This window comes from Rana temporaria, chromosome 6 (assembly GCF_905171775.1).
Source record: "Rana temporaria chromosome 6, aRanTem1.1, whole genome shotgun sequence".
Taxonomy (NCBI): domain Eukaryota; kingdom Metazoa; phylum Chordata; class Amphibia; order Anura; family Ranidae; genus Rana; species Rana temporaria.
In genome coordinates this window covers 220,782,738-220,799,248 of record NC_053494.1, presented here as the reverse complement: position 1 = coordinate 220,799,248, position 16,511 = coordinate 220,782,738, and the positions used below count along the sequence as shown (strand labels likewise).

The following is a 16,511-nucleotide window of genomic DNA, read 5'->3' as shown; positions in this document are numbered from 1 at the left end:
CAATTAATGCCCATCTGCAGCCTCTCCATTTCCCATCTGCAGCCTCTCTATTTACCATCTTCAGGATCTCTATTGTCCATCTGCAGCCTCTCCATTGCCCATCTGCAGGCTCACCATTGCTCATATGCAGCCTCAACATTGCCAATTAATGCAGCTTGCTCATTGCCCTTCTGCAGCATCTCCATTGCCAATTAATGCAGCCTTTCCTTTGCCAATTAATGCAGCCTGCTCATTGCCCATCTGCAGCCTCTCCATTGCCTATCTGCAGACTCTCCATTTCCCATCTGCAGCCTCTCCATTGAAAATCTGCATCCTCTCTATTGCCCATCTGCATCCTCTCTATTGCCCATCTGCAGGCTCTCCATTGCCTATCTGCAGCCTCTCCATTTCCCATCTGCAGCCTCTCCATTGCCTATCTGCAGCCTCTCTATTTCCCATCTGCAGGATCTATATTGCCCATCTGCAGCCTCTCTATTGCCCATCTGCAGCCTCTCTATTGCCCATCTGCAGTCTTACCATTGCTCATATGCAGCCTCAACATTGCCAATTAATGCAGCTTGCTCATTGCCCAGCTGCAGCCTCTCCGTTGCCAGTTAATGCAGCCTTTCCATTGCCAATTAATGCAGCTTGCTCATTGCCCATCTGCAGCCTCTGGCAGAGGAATGAGTCTTGTCCAGCATTATGGGGGAGGACTACAGAGACCAGCATAACCTCCAGACTATATACATTACAGTGCATGGGGGGCCCAGCAATGAGAGGCCCCTTTTCCTCAGCCTGATACAGCGATACTCCATACAATATGATATTTTATTGATTGATTGATTGATTATAGATCTAATTGAAGGGAAGGTGGATATTTTGCTGTCTGTCTTTGTGATTCTGTAGCATTTCCTGATAAATCTGCCACCATGACTCTTCTTTCTTTTTCAGAACCTCCCCTCCACTAGGGGGCTCTGTGACACACACAGCCAAGCCCCCCATCGCCTCTAATGGTATACTTAAAACGCACAGGGATGCCATTCCAGAAAAGGGCAGAAGTACGGAAAGTGCCACCAGGAAACCGGAGCCCAATGCGGAGCCTATGAAAGCCAAGTCGAGTTATGTTTCCAAAGAGGGGTCTTCAGTGTCCTCCACAGCCCAGCCCCCCAGCCTGAAGTCCGAGTCTTCAAGCGCCTTCATGAGAGGTCCACCATCTCCAATAACTGACTCTGCCGGATCCCGACACAAACAATCTGAAGAGTCGTCATCACCGACCACCCATGCAAAGACGCAAACCACCAGAACAGCCAAAGAGACGCCGTCCATCGTCTCCCGTTACACCTCAATGCTGGACCCAAAGGAGAGATCTCCGGCCCCTTCTAGAGAAACGGAGACCAAACCCCCAGATGAACCACGTCCTCAGAATCTTCCTAGTTTAGATATAAAGACTAAATCCCTCGTTGAGACAAAGTTTGGTTCACCAAAAGTGGCCTCAACTCTTGTGTCAAGCTACTCGAGTAGCATAGAGTCCAAAGTGAGGCCGTCACAGAAGACGCCAGAGGCCCAAAGTCCATCCTCCATGGAGACCACCAGTTCTTTGCCTTCCAGGTACGCGAGTTCAGGACACAACATTGGGAGCTATTATACACCGAATGTTCCTGCGAAAACAAAAGAGACTGCGGGGTGCAAGTCGCCCCCCAAAACGGAGAACCTCTTTCCCCAGAAGTCGGCCCCCAAAACGGAGAACCTCTTTCCCCAGAAGTCAGCCCCCAAAACGGAGAACCTCTTTCCCCAGAAGTCGGCCCCCAAAACGGAGAACCTCTTAACCCAGAAGTCGCCCCCCAAAACGGAGAACCTCTTTCCCCAGAAGTCGGCCCCCAAAACGGAGAACCTCTTAACCCAGAAGTCACCCCCCAAAACGGAGAACTTCTTTCCCCAGAAGTCGGCCCCCAAAACGGAGAACCTCTTTCTCCAGAAGTCGGACCCCAAAACGGAGAACCTCTTTCCCCAGAAGTCGGCCCCCAAAACGGAGAACCTCTTTCTCCAGAAGTCGGACCCCAAAACGGAGAACCTCTTTCCCCAGAAGTCGGCCCCCAAAACGGAGAACCTCTTTCTCCAGAAGTCGGACCCCAAAACGGAGAACCTCTTTCCCCAGAAGTCGCCCCCCAAAACGGAGAACCTCTTTCCCCAGAAGTCGGCTCCCAAAACGGAGAACCTCTTTCCCCAGAAGTCGGCCCCCAAAACGGAGAACATCTTTCCCCAGAAGTCGGCCCCCAAAACGGAGAACTTCTTTCCCCAGAAGTCGGCTCCCAAAACGGAGAACCTCTTTTTCCAGAAGTCGGCCCCCAAAACGGAGAACCTCTTTCTCCAGAAGTCGGCCCCCAAAACGGAGAACCTCTTTCCCCAGAAGTCGGCCCCCAAATCGGAGAACCTCTTTCCCCAGAAGTCGGCCTCCAGCAGGCCGGCAGATATTTCTTCAACAGATGGCATAACGTTGGCAGATAAGCCTTCAAAGGAGACCTCTGTTCCTCTCAGGACTCCGACATCGAAAGGAGAGACCACTTTCATTTCCATTCATGACAAAAAAAGCGACAAGACGTTGGTTGAGCCCCCTCTGAAGACCTCATGTGTGTCCACCAAAGAGACTTTGAGGACCACACAATACGTCACCCCCAAACTGGAGCCGCCAAAAAATGGAGCCGGCAGCATCTGCCAATCGACGACTAACATTTTACTGAAAAAAAGCTCCGTCTCTTCCCCAAACCTCAAATCCGAATCGCCCTTCGAAAAAACCCACAACGTCGTATCTGGTTTCCACCACAGAGGGCGAGCCGCTGAGGTCGCCTCCTCCGGCAGTGATGGGAAGTATCAGCAGAAATCGTCCAGCACCATCACTCTGAAGTCTATAAAAATCCTTCCCTCGTCTGAGACCGGCCGTAGCGTCACGGGACAAAAGGAGAACGTGGAGGTCTCCAAAATTCAGGAGGTGTCTTTTGGTTCTGGGGATGACCAGAAGGGGGCAGCAGAGACTGACAGTTCTGAATGTGGAACGGCTCCGAAGTTTGACCTTACGCCATCGAGCCAGGAGGTGCTGGAAGGCAGCAGTGTCACCTTCCGCTGCAAAGGTATCTATGGCCCTGGTGACGGCCAGTCATGACTAATGGCGTAGCGGGGCATAAGTGTAATGCCGCGTACACACGGTCTCAATTTCCGGCAAGAAAAGTCCTATGTGAGCTTGTGGTTGGAAATCAGATTTTTCCTGACGGAATTTCCGCCAAAAAAAAATTGAGAGCTGGTTCTCAAATTTTTCGACGGAAAAAATTCCAATCGTCTGTAGCAATTCCTATGCGCAAAATTCCGACGCATGCTCGGAAGCACTGAACTTAATTTTCTCGGCTCGTCGTAGTGTTGTAGGTCACCGTATTCTTGCCGGTCAAAAGTTCAGGAGAACGTTTTTTGTGTGTATGCAAGCCAAGCTTGAGTGGAATTCGTCGGAAAACCCATCCAAGGTTTTTCTGATGAAAAATCCGATCGCGTGTATTAGGCTCTGCCCTGGGCGACGTGTACCAAAGCAAATAAAAAAAAAAAGTTAAAGTTCCGTATTACAGGGACTAAATTAGGCAGCCGCACAGGGGGCCCCTGTGATTTGCGAGGCCTAAGGCGATCCCCTAATTTGCCAAATTAGAGAGCCGCCTCTGACAGGGAGAAGCAGTTTTAACCCTACTCCCTATAGGTGGTGGTAGTCGTCTCTCTCCCAATAGGTGGTGGTAGTCGGTTCTCTCCCTATAGGTCGGGGTAGTCGTCTCTCTCCCAATAGGTGGTGGTAGTCGGTTCTCTCCCTATAGGTCGGGGTAGTCGTCTCTCTCCCAATAGGTGGTGGTAGTTGGTTCTCTCCCTATAGGTCGGGGTAGTCGGCTCTCTCCCTATAGGTCGGGGTAGTCGGCCTCTCTCCCTATAGGTCGGGGTAGTCGGCTCTCTCCCTATAGGTGGAGGTATTCGCCTCTCTCCCTATAGGTGGTGGTAGTCGGCTCTCTCCCTATAGGTGGGGGTAGTCGGCTCTCTCCCTATAGGTGGGGGTAGTCGGCTCTCTCCCTATAGGTGGGGGTAGTCGACTCTCTCCCTATAGGTCGGGGTAGTCGGCTCTCTCCCTATAGGTGGAGGTAGTCAGCTCTCTCCCTATAGGTTGGGGTAGTTGGCTCTCTCCCTATAGGTCGGGGTAGTTGGCTCTCTCCCTATAGGTTGGGGTAGTTGGCTCTCTCCCTTTAGATGGAGGTAGTTGGCTCTCTCCCTATAGGTGGGGGTAGTTGGCTCTCTCCCTATAGATTGAGGTAGTCGGCTCTCTCCCTATAGGTGGGGGTAGTTGGCTCTCTTCCTATAGGTGGGGGTAGTTGGCTCTCTTCCTATAGGTGAGGGTAGTTGGCTCTCTCCCTATAGGTGGGGGTAGTCGGCTCTCTCCCTATAGGTGGGGGTAGTCGGCGCTCTCCCTATAGGTGGGGGTAGTCGGCTCTCTCCCTATAGGTGGGGGTAGTCGGCTTTCTCCCTATAGATGGAGGTAGTCTGCTCTCTCCCTATAGGTCGGGGTAGTCGGCTCTCACCCTATAGATGGAATTAGTTGGCTCTCTCCCTATAGGTCGGGGTAGTCGGCTCTCTCCCTATAGGTGGAGGTATTCGCCTCTCTCCCTATAGGTGGTGGTAGTTGGCTCTCTCCCTATAGGTCGGGGTAGTCGTCTCTCTCCCTATAGGTTGGGGTAGTCGGCTCTCTCCCTATAGATGGAGGTATTCGCCTCTCTCCCTATAGGTGGTGGTAGTTGGCTCTCTCCCTATAGGTCGGGGTAGTCGTCTCTCTCCCTATAGGTTGGGGTAGTCGGCTCTCTCCCTATAGATGGAGGTAGTCAGCTCTCTCCCTATAGGTGGGGGTAGTCGGCTCTCTCCCTATAGGTGGGGGTAGTCGGCGCTCTCCCTATAGGTGGGGGTAGTCGGCTCTCTCCCTATAGGTGGGGGTAGTCGGCTCTCTCCCTATAGATGGAGGTAGTCTGCTCTCTCCCTATAGGTCGGGGTAGTCGGCTCTCACCCTATAGATGGAATTAGTTGGCTCTCTCCCTATAGGTCGGGGTAGTCGGCTCTCTCCCTATAGGTGGAGGTATTCGCCTCTCTCCCTATAGGTGGTGGTAGTTGGCTCTCTCCCTATAGGTCGGGGTAGTCGTCTCTCTCCCTATAGGTTGGGGTAGTCGGCTCTCTCCCTATAGATGGAGGTATTCGCCTCTCTCCCTATAGGTGGTGGTAGTTGGCTCTCTCCCTATAGGTCGGGGTAGTCGTCTCTCTCCCTATAGGTTGGGGTAGTCGGCTCTCTCCCTATAGATGGAGGTAGTCAGCTCTCTCCCTATAGGTGGGGGTAGTCGGCTCTCTCCCTATAGGTGGGGGTAGTCGGCTCTCTCCCTATAGGTGGGGGTAGTCGGCTCTCTCCCTATAGGTGGGGGTAGTCGACTCTCTCCCTATAGGTGGAGGTAGTCGGCTCTCTCCCTATAGGTGGAGGTAGTCAGCTCTCTCCCTATAGGTTGGGATAGTCGGCTCTCTCCCTATAGGTGGAGGTAGTCGGCTCTCTCCCTATAGGTGGAGGTAGTTGGCTCTCTCCCTGTAGGTCGGGGTAGTCGGCTCTCTCCCTATAGGTCGGGGTAGTTGGCTCTCTCCCTATAGGTCGGGGTAGTCGGCTCTCTCCCTATAGGTGGGGGTAGTCGGCTCTCTCCCTATAGGTCGGGGTACTCGGCTCTCTCACTATAGGTCGGGGTAGTCGGCTCTCTCCCTATAGGTGGGGGTAGTCGGCTCTCTCCCTATAGGTCGGGGTAGTCTGCTCTCTCCCTATAGGTGGAGGTAGTCAGCTCTCTCCCTATAGGTCGGGGTACTCGGCTCTCTCCCTATAGGTCGGGGTAGTCGGCTCTCTCCCTATAGGTCGGGGTAGTCGGCTCTCTCCCTATAGGTGGGGGTAGTCGGCTCTCTCCCTATAGGTGGGGGTAGTCGGCTCTCTCCCTATAGATGGAGGTAGTCGGCTCTCTCCCTATAGATGGAGGTAGTTGGCTCTCTCCCTATATGTCGGGGTAGTCGGCTCTCTCCCAATAGGTGGGGGTAGTTGGCTCTCTCCCTATAGGTCGGGGTAGTCGGCTCTCTCCCTATAGGTCAGGGTAGTCGTCTCTCTCCCTATAGGTCGGGGTAGTCGGCTCTCTCCCTATAGGTCGGGGTAGTCGGCTCTCTCCCTATAGGTCGGGGTAGTCGGCTCTCTCCCTATAGGTCGGGGTAGTCGGCTCTCTCCCTATAGGTCGGTGTAGTCGGCTCTCTCCCTATAGGTGGGGGTAGTCGGCTCTCTCCCTATAGGTCGGGGTACTCGGCTCTCTCCCTATAGATGGGAGTACTCGGCTCTCTCCCTATAGGTGGGGGTACTCGGCTCTCTCCCTATAGGTGGGGGTAGTCGGCTCTCTCCCTATAGGTCGGGGTAGTCGGCTCTCTCCCTATAGGTGGGGGTAGTCGGCTCTCTCCCTATAGATGGAGGTAGTTGGCTCTCTCCCTATAGGTCGGGGTAGTCGGCTCTCTCCCTATAGGTCGGGGTAGTCGGCTCTCTCCCTATAGGTCAGGGTAGTCGGCTCTCTCCCTATAGGTGGAGGTAGTCGGCTCTCTCCCTATAGGTCGGGGTAGTCGGCTCTCTCCCTATAGGTGGGGGTAGTCGGCTCTCTCCCTATAGATGGAGGTAGTTGGCTCTCTCCCTATAGATGGAGGTAGTTGGCTCTCTCCCTATAGGTCGGGGTAGTCGGCTCTCTCCCTATAGGTCGGGGTAGTCGGCTCTCTCCCTATAGGTCAGGGTAGTCGGCTCTCTCCCTATAGGTGGAGGTAGTCGGCTCTCTCCCTATAGGTGGAGGTAGTCGGCTCTCTCCCTATAGGTCGGGGTAGTCGGCTCTCTTCCTATAGGTCGGGGTAGTCGGCTCTCTCCCTATAGGTGGGGGTAGTCGGCTCTCTCCCTATAGATGGAGGTAGTTGGCTCTCTCCCTATAGGTCGGGGTAGTCGGCTCTCTCCCTATAGGTCGGGGTAGTCGGCTCTCTCCCTATAGGTCAGGGTAGTCGGCTCTCTCCCTATAGGTGGAGGTAGTCGGCTCTCTCCCTATAGGTCGGGGTAGTCGGCTCTCTCCCTATAGGTCGGGGTAGTCGGCTCTCTCCCTATAGGTCGGGGTAGTCGGCTCTCTCCCTATAGGTCAGGGTAGTCGGCTCTCTCCCTATAGGTGGAGGTAGTCGGCTCTCTCCCTATAGGTGGAGGTAGTCGGCTCTCTCCCTATAGGTCGGGGTAGTCGGCTCTCTCCCTATAGGTCGGGGTAGTCGGCTCTCTCCCTATAGGTCGGGGTAGTCGGCTCTCTCCCTATAGGTCGGGGTAGTCGGCTCTCTCCCTATAGGTGGAGGTAGTCGGCTCTCTCCCTATAGGTGGAGGTAGTCGGCTCTCTCCCTATAGGTCGGGGTAGTCGGCTCTCTCCCTATAGGTCGGGGTAGTTGGCTCTCTCTCTATAGGTCGGGGTAGTCGGCTCTCTCCCTATAGGTGGGGGTACTCGGCTCTCTCCCTATAGGTCAGGGTAGTCGGCTCTCTCCCTATAGGTGGAGGTAGTCGGCTCTCTCCCTATAGGTGGAGGTAGTCGGCTCTCTCCCTATAGGTCGGGGTAGTCGGCTCTCTCCCTATAGGTGGAGGTAGTCGGCTCTCTCCCTATAGGTGGAGGTAGTTGGCTCTCTCCCTATAGGTCGGGGTAGTCGGCTCTCTCCCTATAGGTCGGGGTAGTCGGCTCTCTCCCTATAGGTGGGGGTAGTCGGCTCTCTCCCTATAGATGGAGGTAGTTGGCTCTCTCCCTATAGGTCGGGGTAGTCGGCTCTCTCCCTATAGGTCGGGGTAGTCGGCTCTCTCCCTATAGGTGGGGGTAGTCGGCTCTCTCCCTATAGATGGAGGTAGTTGGCTCTCTCCCTATAGGTCGGGGTAGTCGGCTCTCTCCCTATAGGTCGGGGTAGTCGGCTCTCTCCCTATAGGTCAGGGTAGTCGGCTCTCTCCCTATAGGTCGGGGTAGTCGGCTCTCTCCCTATAGGTGGAGGTAGTCGGCTCTCTCCCTATAGGTGGAGGTAGTCGGCTCTCTCCCTATAGGTGGGGGTACTCGGCTCTCTCCCTATAGGTGGAGGTAGTCGCCTCTCTCCCTATAGGTGGGGGTACTCGGCTCTCTCCCTATAGGTCAGGGTAGTCTGCTCTCTCCCTATAGGTCGGGGTAGTCGGCTCTCTCCCTATAGGTCGGGGTAGTCGGCTCTCTCCCTATAGGTCGGGGTAGTCGGCTCTCTCCCTATAGGTCAGGGTAGTCGGCTCTCTCCCTATAGGTCGGGGTAGTCGGCTCTCTCCCTATAGGTGGAGGTAGTCGGCTCTCTCCCTATAGGTGGAGGTAGTCGGCTCTCTCCCTATAGGTGGGGGTACTCGGCTCTCTCCCTATAGGTGGAGGTAGTCGGCTCTCTCCCTATAGGTGGGGGTACTCGGCTCTCTCCCTATAGGTCAGGGTAGTCGGCTCTCTCCCTATAGGTGGAGGTAGTCGGCTCTCTCCCTATAGGTGGAGGTAGTCGGCTCTCTCCCTATAGGTGGAGGTAGTCGGCTCTCTCCCTATAGGTGGGGGTAGTCGGCTCTCTCCCTATAGGTGGAGGTAGTCGGCTCTCTCCCTATAGGTGGAGGTAGTTGGCTCTCTCCCTATAGGTCGGGGTAGTCGGCTCTCTCCCTATAGGTCGGGGTAGTCGGCTCTCTCCCTATAGGTTGGGGTAGTCGGCTCTCTCCCTATAGGTCGGGGTAGTCGGCTCTCTCCCTATAGGTGGGGGTAGTCGGCTCTCTCCCTATAGATGGAGGTAGTTGGCTCTCTCCCTATAGGTCGGGGTAGTTGGCTCTCTCCCTATAGGTCGGGGTAGTCGGCTCTCTCCCTATAGGTCAGGGTAGTCGGCTCTCTCCCTATAGGTCGGGGTAGTCGGCTCTCTCCTTATAGGTCAGGGTAGTCATCTCTCTCCCTATGTGGGCATTTCATGCCCCTGAAGTGTTAATAAGCCTGGTGAAGCTCTGGGCTGTGCCGAGTTCTCTCCTCGCTTTATATAAATAACGTTTCACTCTGGATCGGGTTTAATGACTCTCCGGTATTTTCCGCTCTTCTCTCCCAGTGTCAGGAGAACCCAAGCCTTGCATTGAGTGGTATAAAGAAGGCTCCCGGGTGGAGGAGAAGGAAGGAGTGGAGGTGCGGAGAGGGAGTCGGATCCACTCCTTAAATCTGAGGAAAGTTCAGCCCGGGGACGGAGGGACCTACAGCTGTGAGATATCCAACCACAAGGGTCACCAGGCTTGTAGCTGGACCCTGACAGTGAAAAGTAAGTGTTCTGGAGGGGGCAGGTGGGAGCATCCGGGGTGACTGGGGAGGGGCCTGTGTCTGGAAGAGACCATGTAGGGATGAGGACTGCAGGAGGGAACGCGGAAATGAGATGGTCAGATGTGTAGAGGGAAGGGGGACTCAGGTATGTACAGTGGGAGGTGCTTAAGTGTTGATGCTAGATTGGTCGCTGTCCAGATATGACAGGTGGGGGAGTTTGTTAGGTGTGTTGATAAGAGGGGGAGGTGATCAGGTGTGTAGACATAAGGGTAGGTGTCCAGGTGTGTAGACATAAGGGTAGGTGTCCAGGTGTGTAGACATAAGGGTAGGTGTCTAGGTGTGAAGACTTAAGGAGTTTGTGTCCAGGTGTGTAGGCGTAAGGGTATGTATTCAGGTGTGTAGACGTAAGGTTAGGTGTCCAGATATTTAGACATAAAGGTAGGTGTCCAGGTGTGTAGATGTAAAGGTAGGTGTCCAGGTGTGTAGACGTAAAGGTAGATGTCAGGGTGTGAAGACGTAAAGGTAGGTGTCCAGGTGTGTAGACATAGGGGTAGGTGTCCAGGTGTATTGATGTAAGGGTAGTAACCCAGGTGTGTAGTCGTAAGGGTAGGTGTTCAGGTGTGTAGACGTAAGGGTAGGTGTCCAGGTGTGTAGACGTAAGGGTAGGTGTCCAGGTGTGTAGATGTAAGGGTAGGTGTCCAGGTGTATAGACGTAAAGGTAGGTGTCCAGGTGTGTAGACGTAAGGGTAGGTGTCCAGGTGTGTAGATGTAAGGGTAGGTGTCCAGGTGTGTAGATGTAAGGGTAGGTGTCCAGGTGTGTAGACGTAAGGGTAGGTGTCCAGGTGTGTAGACGTAAGGGTAGGTGTCCAGGTGTGTAGACGTAAAGGTAGATGTCAGGGTGTGAAGACGTAAAGGTAGGTGTCCAGGTGTGTAGACATAGGGGTAGGTGTCCAGGTGTATTGATGTAAGGGTAGTAACCCAGGTGTGTAGTCGTAAGGGTAGGTGTTCAGGTGTGTAGACGTAAGGGTAGGTGTCCAGGTGTGTAGACGTAAGGGTAGGTGTCCAGGTGTGTAGACGTAAGGGTAGGTGTCCAGGTGTGTAGACGTAAGGGTAGGTGTCCAGGTGTGTAGACGTAAGGGTAGGTGTCCAGGTGTATAGACGTAAAGGTAGGTGTCCAGGTGTGTAGACGTAAGGGTAGGTGTCCAGGTGTGTAGATGTAAGGGTAGGTGTCCAGGTGTGTAGACGTAAGGGTAGGTGTCCAGGTGTGTAGACGTAAGGGTAGGTGTCCAGGTGTGTAGACGTAAGGGTAGGTGTCCAGGTGTGTAGATGTAAGGGTAGGTGTCCAGGTGTGTAGACGTAAGGGTAGGTGTCCAGGTGTGTAGACGTAAGGGTAGGTGTCCAGGTGTGTAGACGTAAGGGTAGGTGTCAAGGTGTGTAGATGTAAGGGTAGGTGTCCAGGTGTGTAGATGTAAGGGTAGGTGTCCAGGTGTGTAGATGTAAGGGTAGGTGTCCAGGTGTGTAGATGTAAGGGTAGGTGTCCAGGTGTGTAGATATAAGGGTAGGTGTCCAGGTGTGTAGATATAAGGGTAGGTGTCCAGGTGTGTACATATAAGGGTAGGTGTCCAGGTGTGTACATATAAGGGTAGGTGTCCAGGTGTGTACATATAAGGGTAGGTGTCCAGGTGTGTAGGTGTCCAGGTGTGTAGATGTAAGGGTAGGTGTCCAGGTGTGTAGGGGTGGTACCCAGATATGTGAAGATGGTTGCTACCTGGGCGTGTAGACCAGATGGATGAGGGGCTATAGTTTGGTATGGTATGTGAGTATGGGTTGTACCCGGACGTCCATAATGCGGATTGCATTGGGAGGTCCTTCGCTGTGTAGATGAGATGGTCGAGGTGTTCAGGTGTGTAGACAGGAAAGGAAGAACTCCTAAGTGCACACACATGGGGTCTGTCCGGGTGTTGGGACAGAAGGGTGGGATCTTTCCGGGTGTTGGGACAGAAGGGTGGGGTCTGTCCGGGTGTTGGGACAGAAGGGTCCCGGATGATCATGTTGGGTGGGAGGTGATGCTCAGGTTTAGTTGCATCGTACAGCGGGGGAGGGGCTCCGGGAAGGAAGGTGATCATAATGGCCGTTTCTTTGATGTACTGAAGAATTTACACCCCTTTTTTTACCATTCAGGGTCCCAGCCGGAGCAGTTTGCCCCCCGCTTTGAGCAGGTTCTGCAGGGCTGCGCAGTGATGGAGGGCCAGGACTTCGCTCTGAGCTGCACTGTGCGGGGGGAGCCGCGCCCTGACATCACATGGCTGCTGAACGGTAAGACCGGGATTGGCTCATATATAAGGCATCGAGATCCAACCACCTTCTCTTGTAGATACTTTGAGCTTTTGCTCAATATTAATATTATATTACCTGGGTGAAGGGGTCAGGATTATGTAACGCAGTAGTTCAGTTTTTTTTTTAGGTTAAATATTATTTATTTATGTATTATTAATGGAGAGACCGCTGTATATGAAGAGACCGCTGTATACAAAGAGATCGCTGTATACGGAGAGACCGATGTATATGGAGAGAGCGCTGTATACGGAGAGATCGCTGTATACGAAGAGATCGCTGTATACGGAGAGACCGATGTATATGAAGAGACCGCTGTATATGAAGAGACCGCTGTATACAAAGAGATCGCTGTATACGGAGAGACCGATGTATATGAAGAGACCGCTGTATACGGAGAGACCGATGTATACGGAGAGATCGCTGTATACGAAGAGATCGCTGTATACGGAGAGACCGATGTATATGAAGAGACCGCTGTATATGAAGAGACCGCTGTATACAAAGAGATCGCTGTATACGGAGAGACCGATGTATATGAAGAGACCGCTGTATACGGAGAGACCGATGTATACGGAGAGAGCGCTGTATACGGAGAGATCGCTGTATACGGAGAGATCGCTGTATACGGAGAGGCCGCTGTATATGAAGAGACCGCTGTATATGAAGAGATCACTGTATACGAAGAGACCGCTGTATACGGAGAGACCGCTGTATACGGAGAGACCGCTGCATACGGAGAGACTGCTGTATACGGAGAGATCGCTGTATACGGAGAGATCGCTGTATATGAAGAGATCACTGTATACGAAGAGACCGCTGCATACGGAGAGAGCGCTGTATACGGAGAGACCGCTGCATACGGAGAGAGCGCTGTATACGGAGAGACCGCTGCATACGGAGAGAGCGCTGTATACGGAGAGACCGCTGTATACGGAGAGACCGCTGTATACGGAGAGATCGATCTATACGGAGAGACCGCTGTATACGGAGAGATCGCTGTATGGAAAGATCGCTGTATACGGAGAGACCGCTGTATACGGAGAGATCGATCTATACGGAGAGACCGCTGTATACGGAGAGATCGCTGTATGGAAAGACCGCTGTATACGGAGAGATCGCTGTATACAAAGATAACTGAACAGTTTGGAAACCTCTGAACTGATTGATCGATGGACGTCATACCCCCCCCCGTCCCCCGGCATTGTGCGGATCGGACGATCGGCGATTCGTTGACTGCCGGTGTGATTCCCCTCTGTAGATCGCTGTCTGCACTGCCGCCGTCCACCACAAGGGGGCGCTGTCACCATGCAAAGTCCCGGATTGGACAGAATTATTTTATTGTATTTATGATGATAATTTTCTCTGATGAATTGCGAGGTTTGTGGGAAATCTGAGCGCTCGGCTCTCACTCCAGGAAACATTTTATTATTGGATCTTTCTCTCTAGGCGAGATGGAGGAGGTCATGGTGAGGTGCACCTACCTGGTGGAGGAGGTCATGGTGAGGTGCACCTACCTGGTAGAGGAGGTCATGGTGAGGTGCACCTACCTGGTGGAGGAGGTCATGGTGAGGTGCACCTACCTGATGGAGGAGGTCATGGTGAGGTGCACCTACCTGATGGAGGAGGTCATGGTAAGGTGCACCTACCTGATGGAGGAGGTCATGGTGAGGTGCACCTACCTGATGGAGGAGGTCATGGTGAGGTGCACCTACCTGATGGGGTAGGTCATGGTAAGGGTTTGTCCAGCCAGCCGTGAGAGTTACACAGCTCTGCCATTCAGCAGAATCAGAGGATAGCCCATTTTTTTCTCTACTGCAGGTAATCAGTATAGCTTGGAATAGCTTGGTCCCCCCCCCCCCCCCCAACCTGTGACTGGACAGTACGCAGGACGAGGACGGGGGGACGGGGGGGTGGGGCAGGAGTGGTGGCTGCCCTGGGCACTGTGGTATTATGTGAGGTGTGGGGGGAGGGGGGCCACCACAAGGAGTGGGAGGCAAATTGTGTTGACAAGGGGACTTTGTGGGGCGGCAGGTGGTAAGATTGGGGGACACTCGCGCTAGGAGGGGTCATTTGTGGGGGGTATGTGCTAGAATTAGGAAGGGGTATTTGAGCTGGAAGGGTGGGAATTTGGAGTGGGGGGGGGGTGGGTTGTGCGTTAGGAGGGGAATTTTGAGGGGTAGAGGATTTGTGCTAGGAAGGGGATCACAGACTCATATCAAGACAGAGTCGGGTACTTCTATTAGCTGCATTTAAAATTCATGATGTTTTTAAGAAATTTTAACTGGCAGGCATGATGGGGCCCCAAAGCAAGACCATTAAAGGGCCCCTGATTTTCTTCTGTCCATCCCCAAGGAAACCCCTTTAGACTCTTTGCTTGTGTTTGTCGCGTTTTCCAACGTTTATAAACATTCGGTGCCACCTGCAGACATTATTGTTCTGCGTTTGTTAGAATGACGCAGTTGCAGGTGTAAGAATTTGGAAAATGTATCATTTTGTGGAAGGAAATGCGATGAACGGGAGGGTAAGACGGGGAGGCGGGACGGGAAAGCTGGACGGGAAGGGAGGGACAGGAAGGTGAGATATGAAGGTGGGACGGGAAGGTGGGACGGGAAGGCGGGACGGGAAGGCGGGACGGGAAGGTGGGACGGGAAGGTGAGATATGAAGACGGGAAGGAGGGACGGGAAGGCGAGACAGGAAGACGGTACAGGAAGGTGAGATATGAAGGGGGGACGGGAAGGTGGACGGGAAGGTGGGACGGGAAGGGCGGGACAGAAAGGCGGGACGGGAAGGTGAGATAAGAAGGTGGGACGGGAAGGTGAGATATAAGACGGGAAGGTGGGACGGGAAGGCGAGACAGGAAGGCGGGACGGGAAGGTGAGATAAGAAGGTGGGACGGGAAGGTGAGATATGAAGTTGGGACGGGAAGGGTGAGATATGAAGTGGGACGGGAAGGTGAGATATGAAGTTGGGACGGGAAGGTCAGATATGAAGGTGGGACGGGAAGGCGGGACGGGAAGGTGAGACGGGAAGGTCAGATATGAAGTTGGGACGGGAAGGCGGGAAGACGGTACGGGAAGGTGAGACGGGAAGGTCAGATATGAAGTTGGGACGGGAAGGGGGGACGGGAAGGCGGGGCGGGAAGGTCAGATATGAAGGTGGGACGGGAAGGCGGGACGGGAAGGTGAGATATGAAGGTGGGACGGGAAGGCGGGACGGGAAGGTCAGATATGAAGGTGGGACGGGAAGGCGGGGCGGGAAGGTGGGACGGTAAGGTCAGATATGAAGGCGGGACGGGAAGGCGGGACGGGAAGGTCAGATATGAAGGTGGGACGGGAAGGCGGGGCGGGAAGGTGGGACGGTAAGGTCAGATATGAAGGCGGGACGGGAAGGCGGGACGGGAAGGTGAGATATGAAGGTGGGACGGGAAGGCGGGGCGGGAAGGCGGGACGGAAAGGTCAGATATGAAGGCAGGACGGGAAGGTGAGACGGGAAGGTGGGACGGGAAGGCGGGATGGGAAGTTGGACGGGAAGGCGGGACGGGAAGATGGTACGGGAAGGTGAGACGGGAAGGTCAGATATGAAGTTGGGATGGGAAGGTGAGACGAAAAGGTCAGATATGAAAATGTGACGGGAAGGTGAGATATGAAGACGGGACGGGAAGGGGTACGGGAAGGTGAGATATGAAGGTGGGACGGGAAGGTGAGCTATGAAGGTGGGACGGGAAGACGGTACGGGAAGGCGGGACGGGAAGGTGAGATATGAAGGTGGGACGGGAAGGCGCGGACGGGAAGGTGAGATATGAAGGTGGGACGGGAAGACGGTACGGGAAGGCGGGACGGGAAGGTGAGATATGAAGGTGGGACGGAAGGCGGGACGGGAAGGTGAGATATGAAGGTGGGACGGGAAGACGGTACGGAAGGCGGGACGGGAAGGTGAGATATGAAGGTGGGACGGGAAGACGGTACGGGAAGGTGGGACGGAAGGTGAGATATGAAGGTGGGACGGGAAGGCAGTACGGGAAGGCGAGTTGGGAAGGTGAGATATGAAGGTGAGACAGGACGGGAAGGTCAGATATGAAGGTGGGACGGGAAGGTGGGACGGGAAGGCGGGACGGGCAGGCGGGACAGGAAGGTGAGACGGGAAGGTCAGCTATGAAGGTGGAATGGGAAGGTGAGATATGAAGGTGGGACGGGAAGACGGTACGGGAAGGTGGGACGGGAAGGTGAGATATGAAGGTGAGACAGGACGGGAAGGTCAGATATGAAGGTGGGACGGGAAGACGGTACGGGAAGGTGAGACGGGAAGGTCAGATATGAAGTTGGGATGGGAAGGTGAGACGAAAAGGTCAGATATGAAAATGTGACGGGAAGGTGAGATATGAAGACGGGACGGGAAGGCGGTACGTGAAGTTGGGATGGGAAGGTGAGACGAAAAGGTCAGATATGAAAATGTGACGGGAAGGTGAGATATGAAGGTGGGACAGGAAGGCGGGACGGGAAGGTGAGATATGAAGGTGGGACGGGAAGACGGTACGGGAAGGCGGGACGGGAAGGTGAGATATGAAGGTGGGACTGGAAGGCGGGACGGGAAGGTGAGATATGAAGGTGGGACGGGAAGACGGTACGGGAAGGCGGGACGGGAAGGTGAGATATGAAGGTGGGACGGGAAGACGTACGGGAAGGTGGGACGGGAAGGTGGAGATATGAAGGTGGGACGGGAAGGCAGTACGGGAAGGCGAGTTGGGAAGGTGAGATATGAAGGTGAGACAGGACGGGAAGGTCAGATATGAAGGTGGG

General features: G+C 54.1%; 1 protein-coding gene across 2 annotated transcripts in view; it reads left to right on the top strand.

Moving 5' to 3' along the window:
- Nucleotides 1–16,511, top strand: part of MYLK (myosin light chain kinase) — a 232,149-nt gene that overhangs the window by 65,832 nt on the left and 149,806 nt on the right. For both annotated transcript variants that reach the window (XM_040358297.1, XM_040358296.1), the window contains exons 7-9: nucleotides 931–3,104; nucleotides 9,175–9,378; nucleotides 11,559–11,693. In XM_040358297.1, the coding sequence (XP_040214231.1) occupies nucleotides 931–3,104; nucleotides 9,175–9,378; nucleotides 11,559–11,693 (2,513 nt within the window). The remainder of the gene's footprint in view (nucleotides 1–930; nucleotides 3,105–9,174; nucleotides 9,379–11,558; nucleotides 11,694–16,511) is intronic.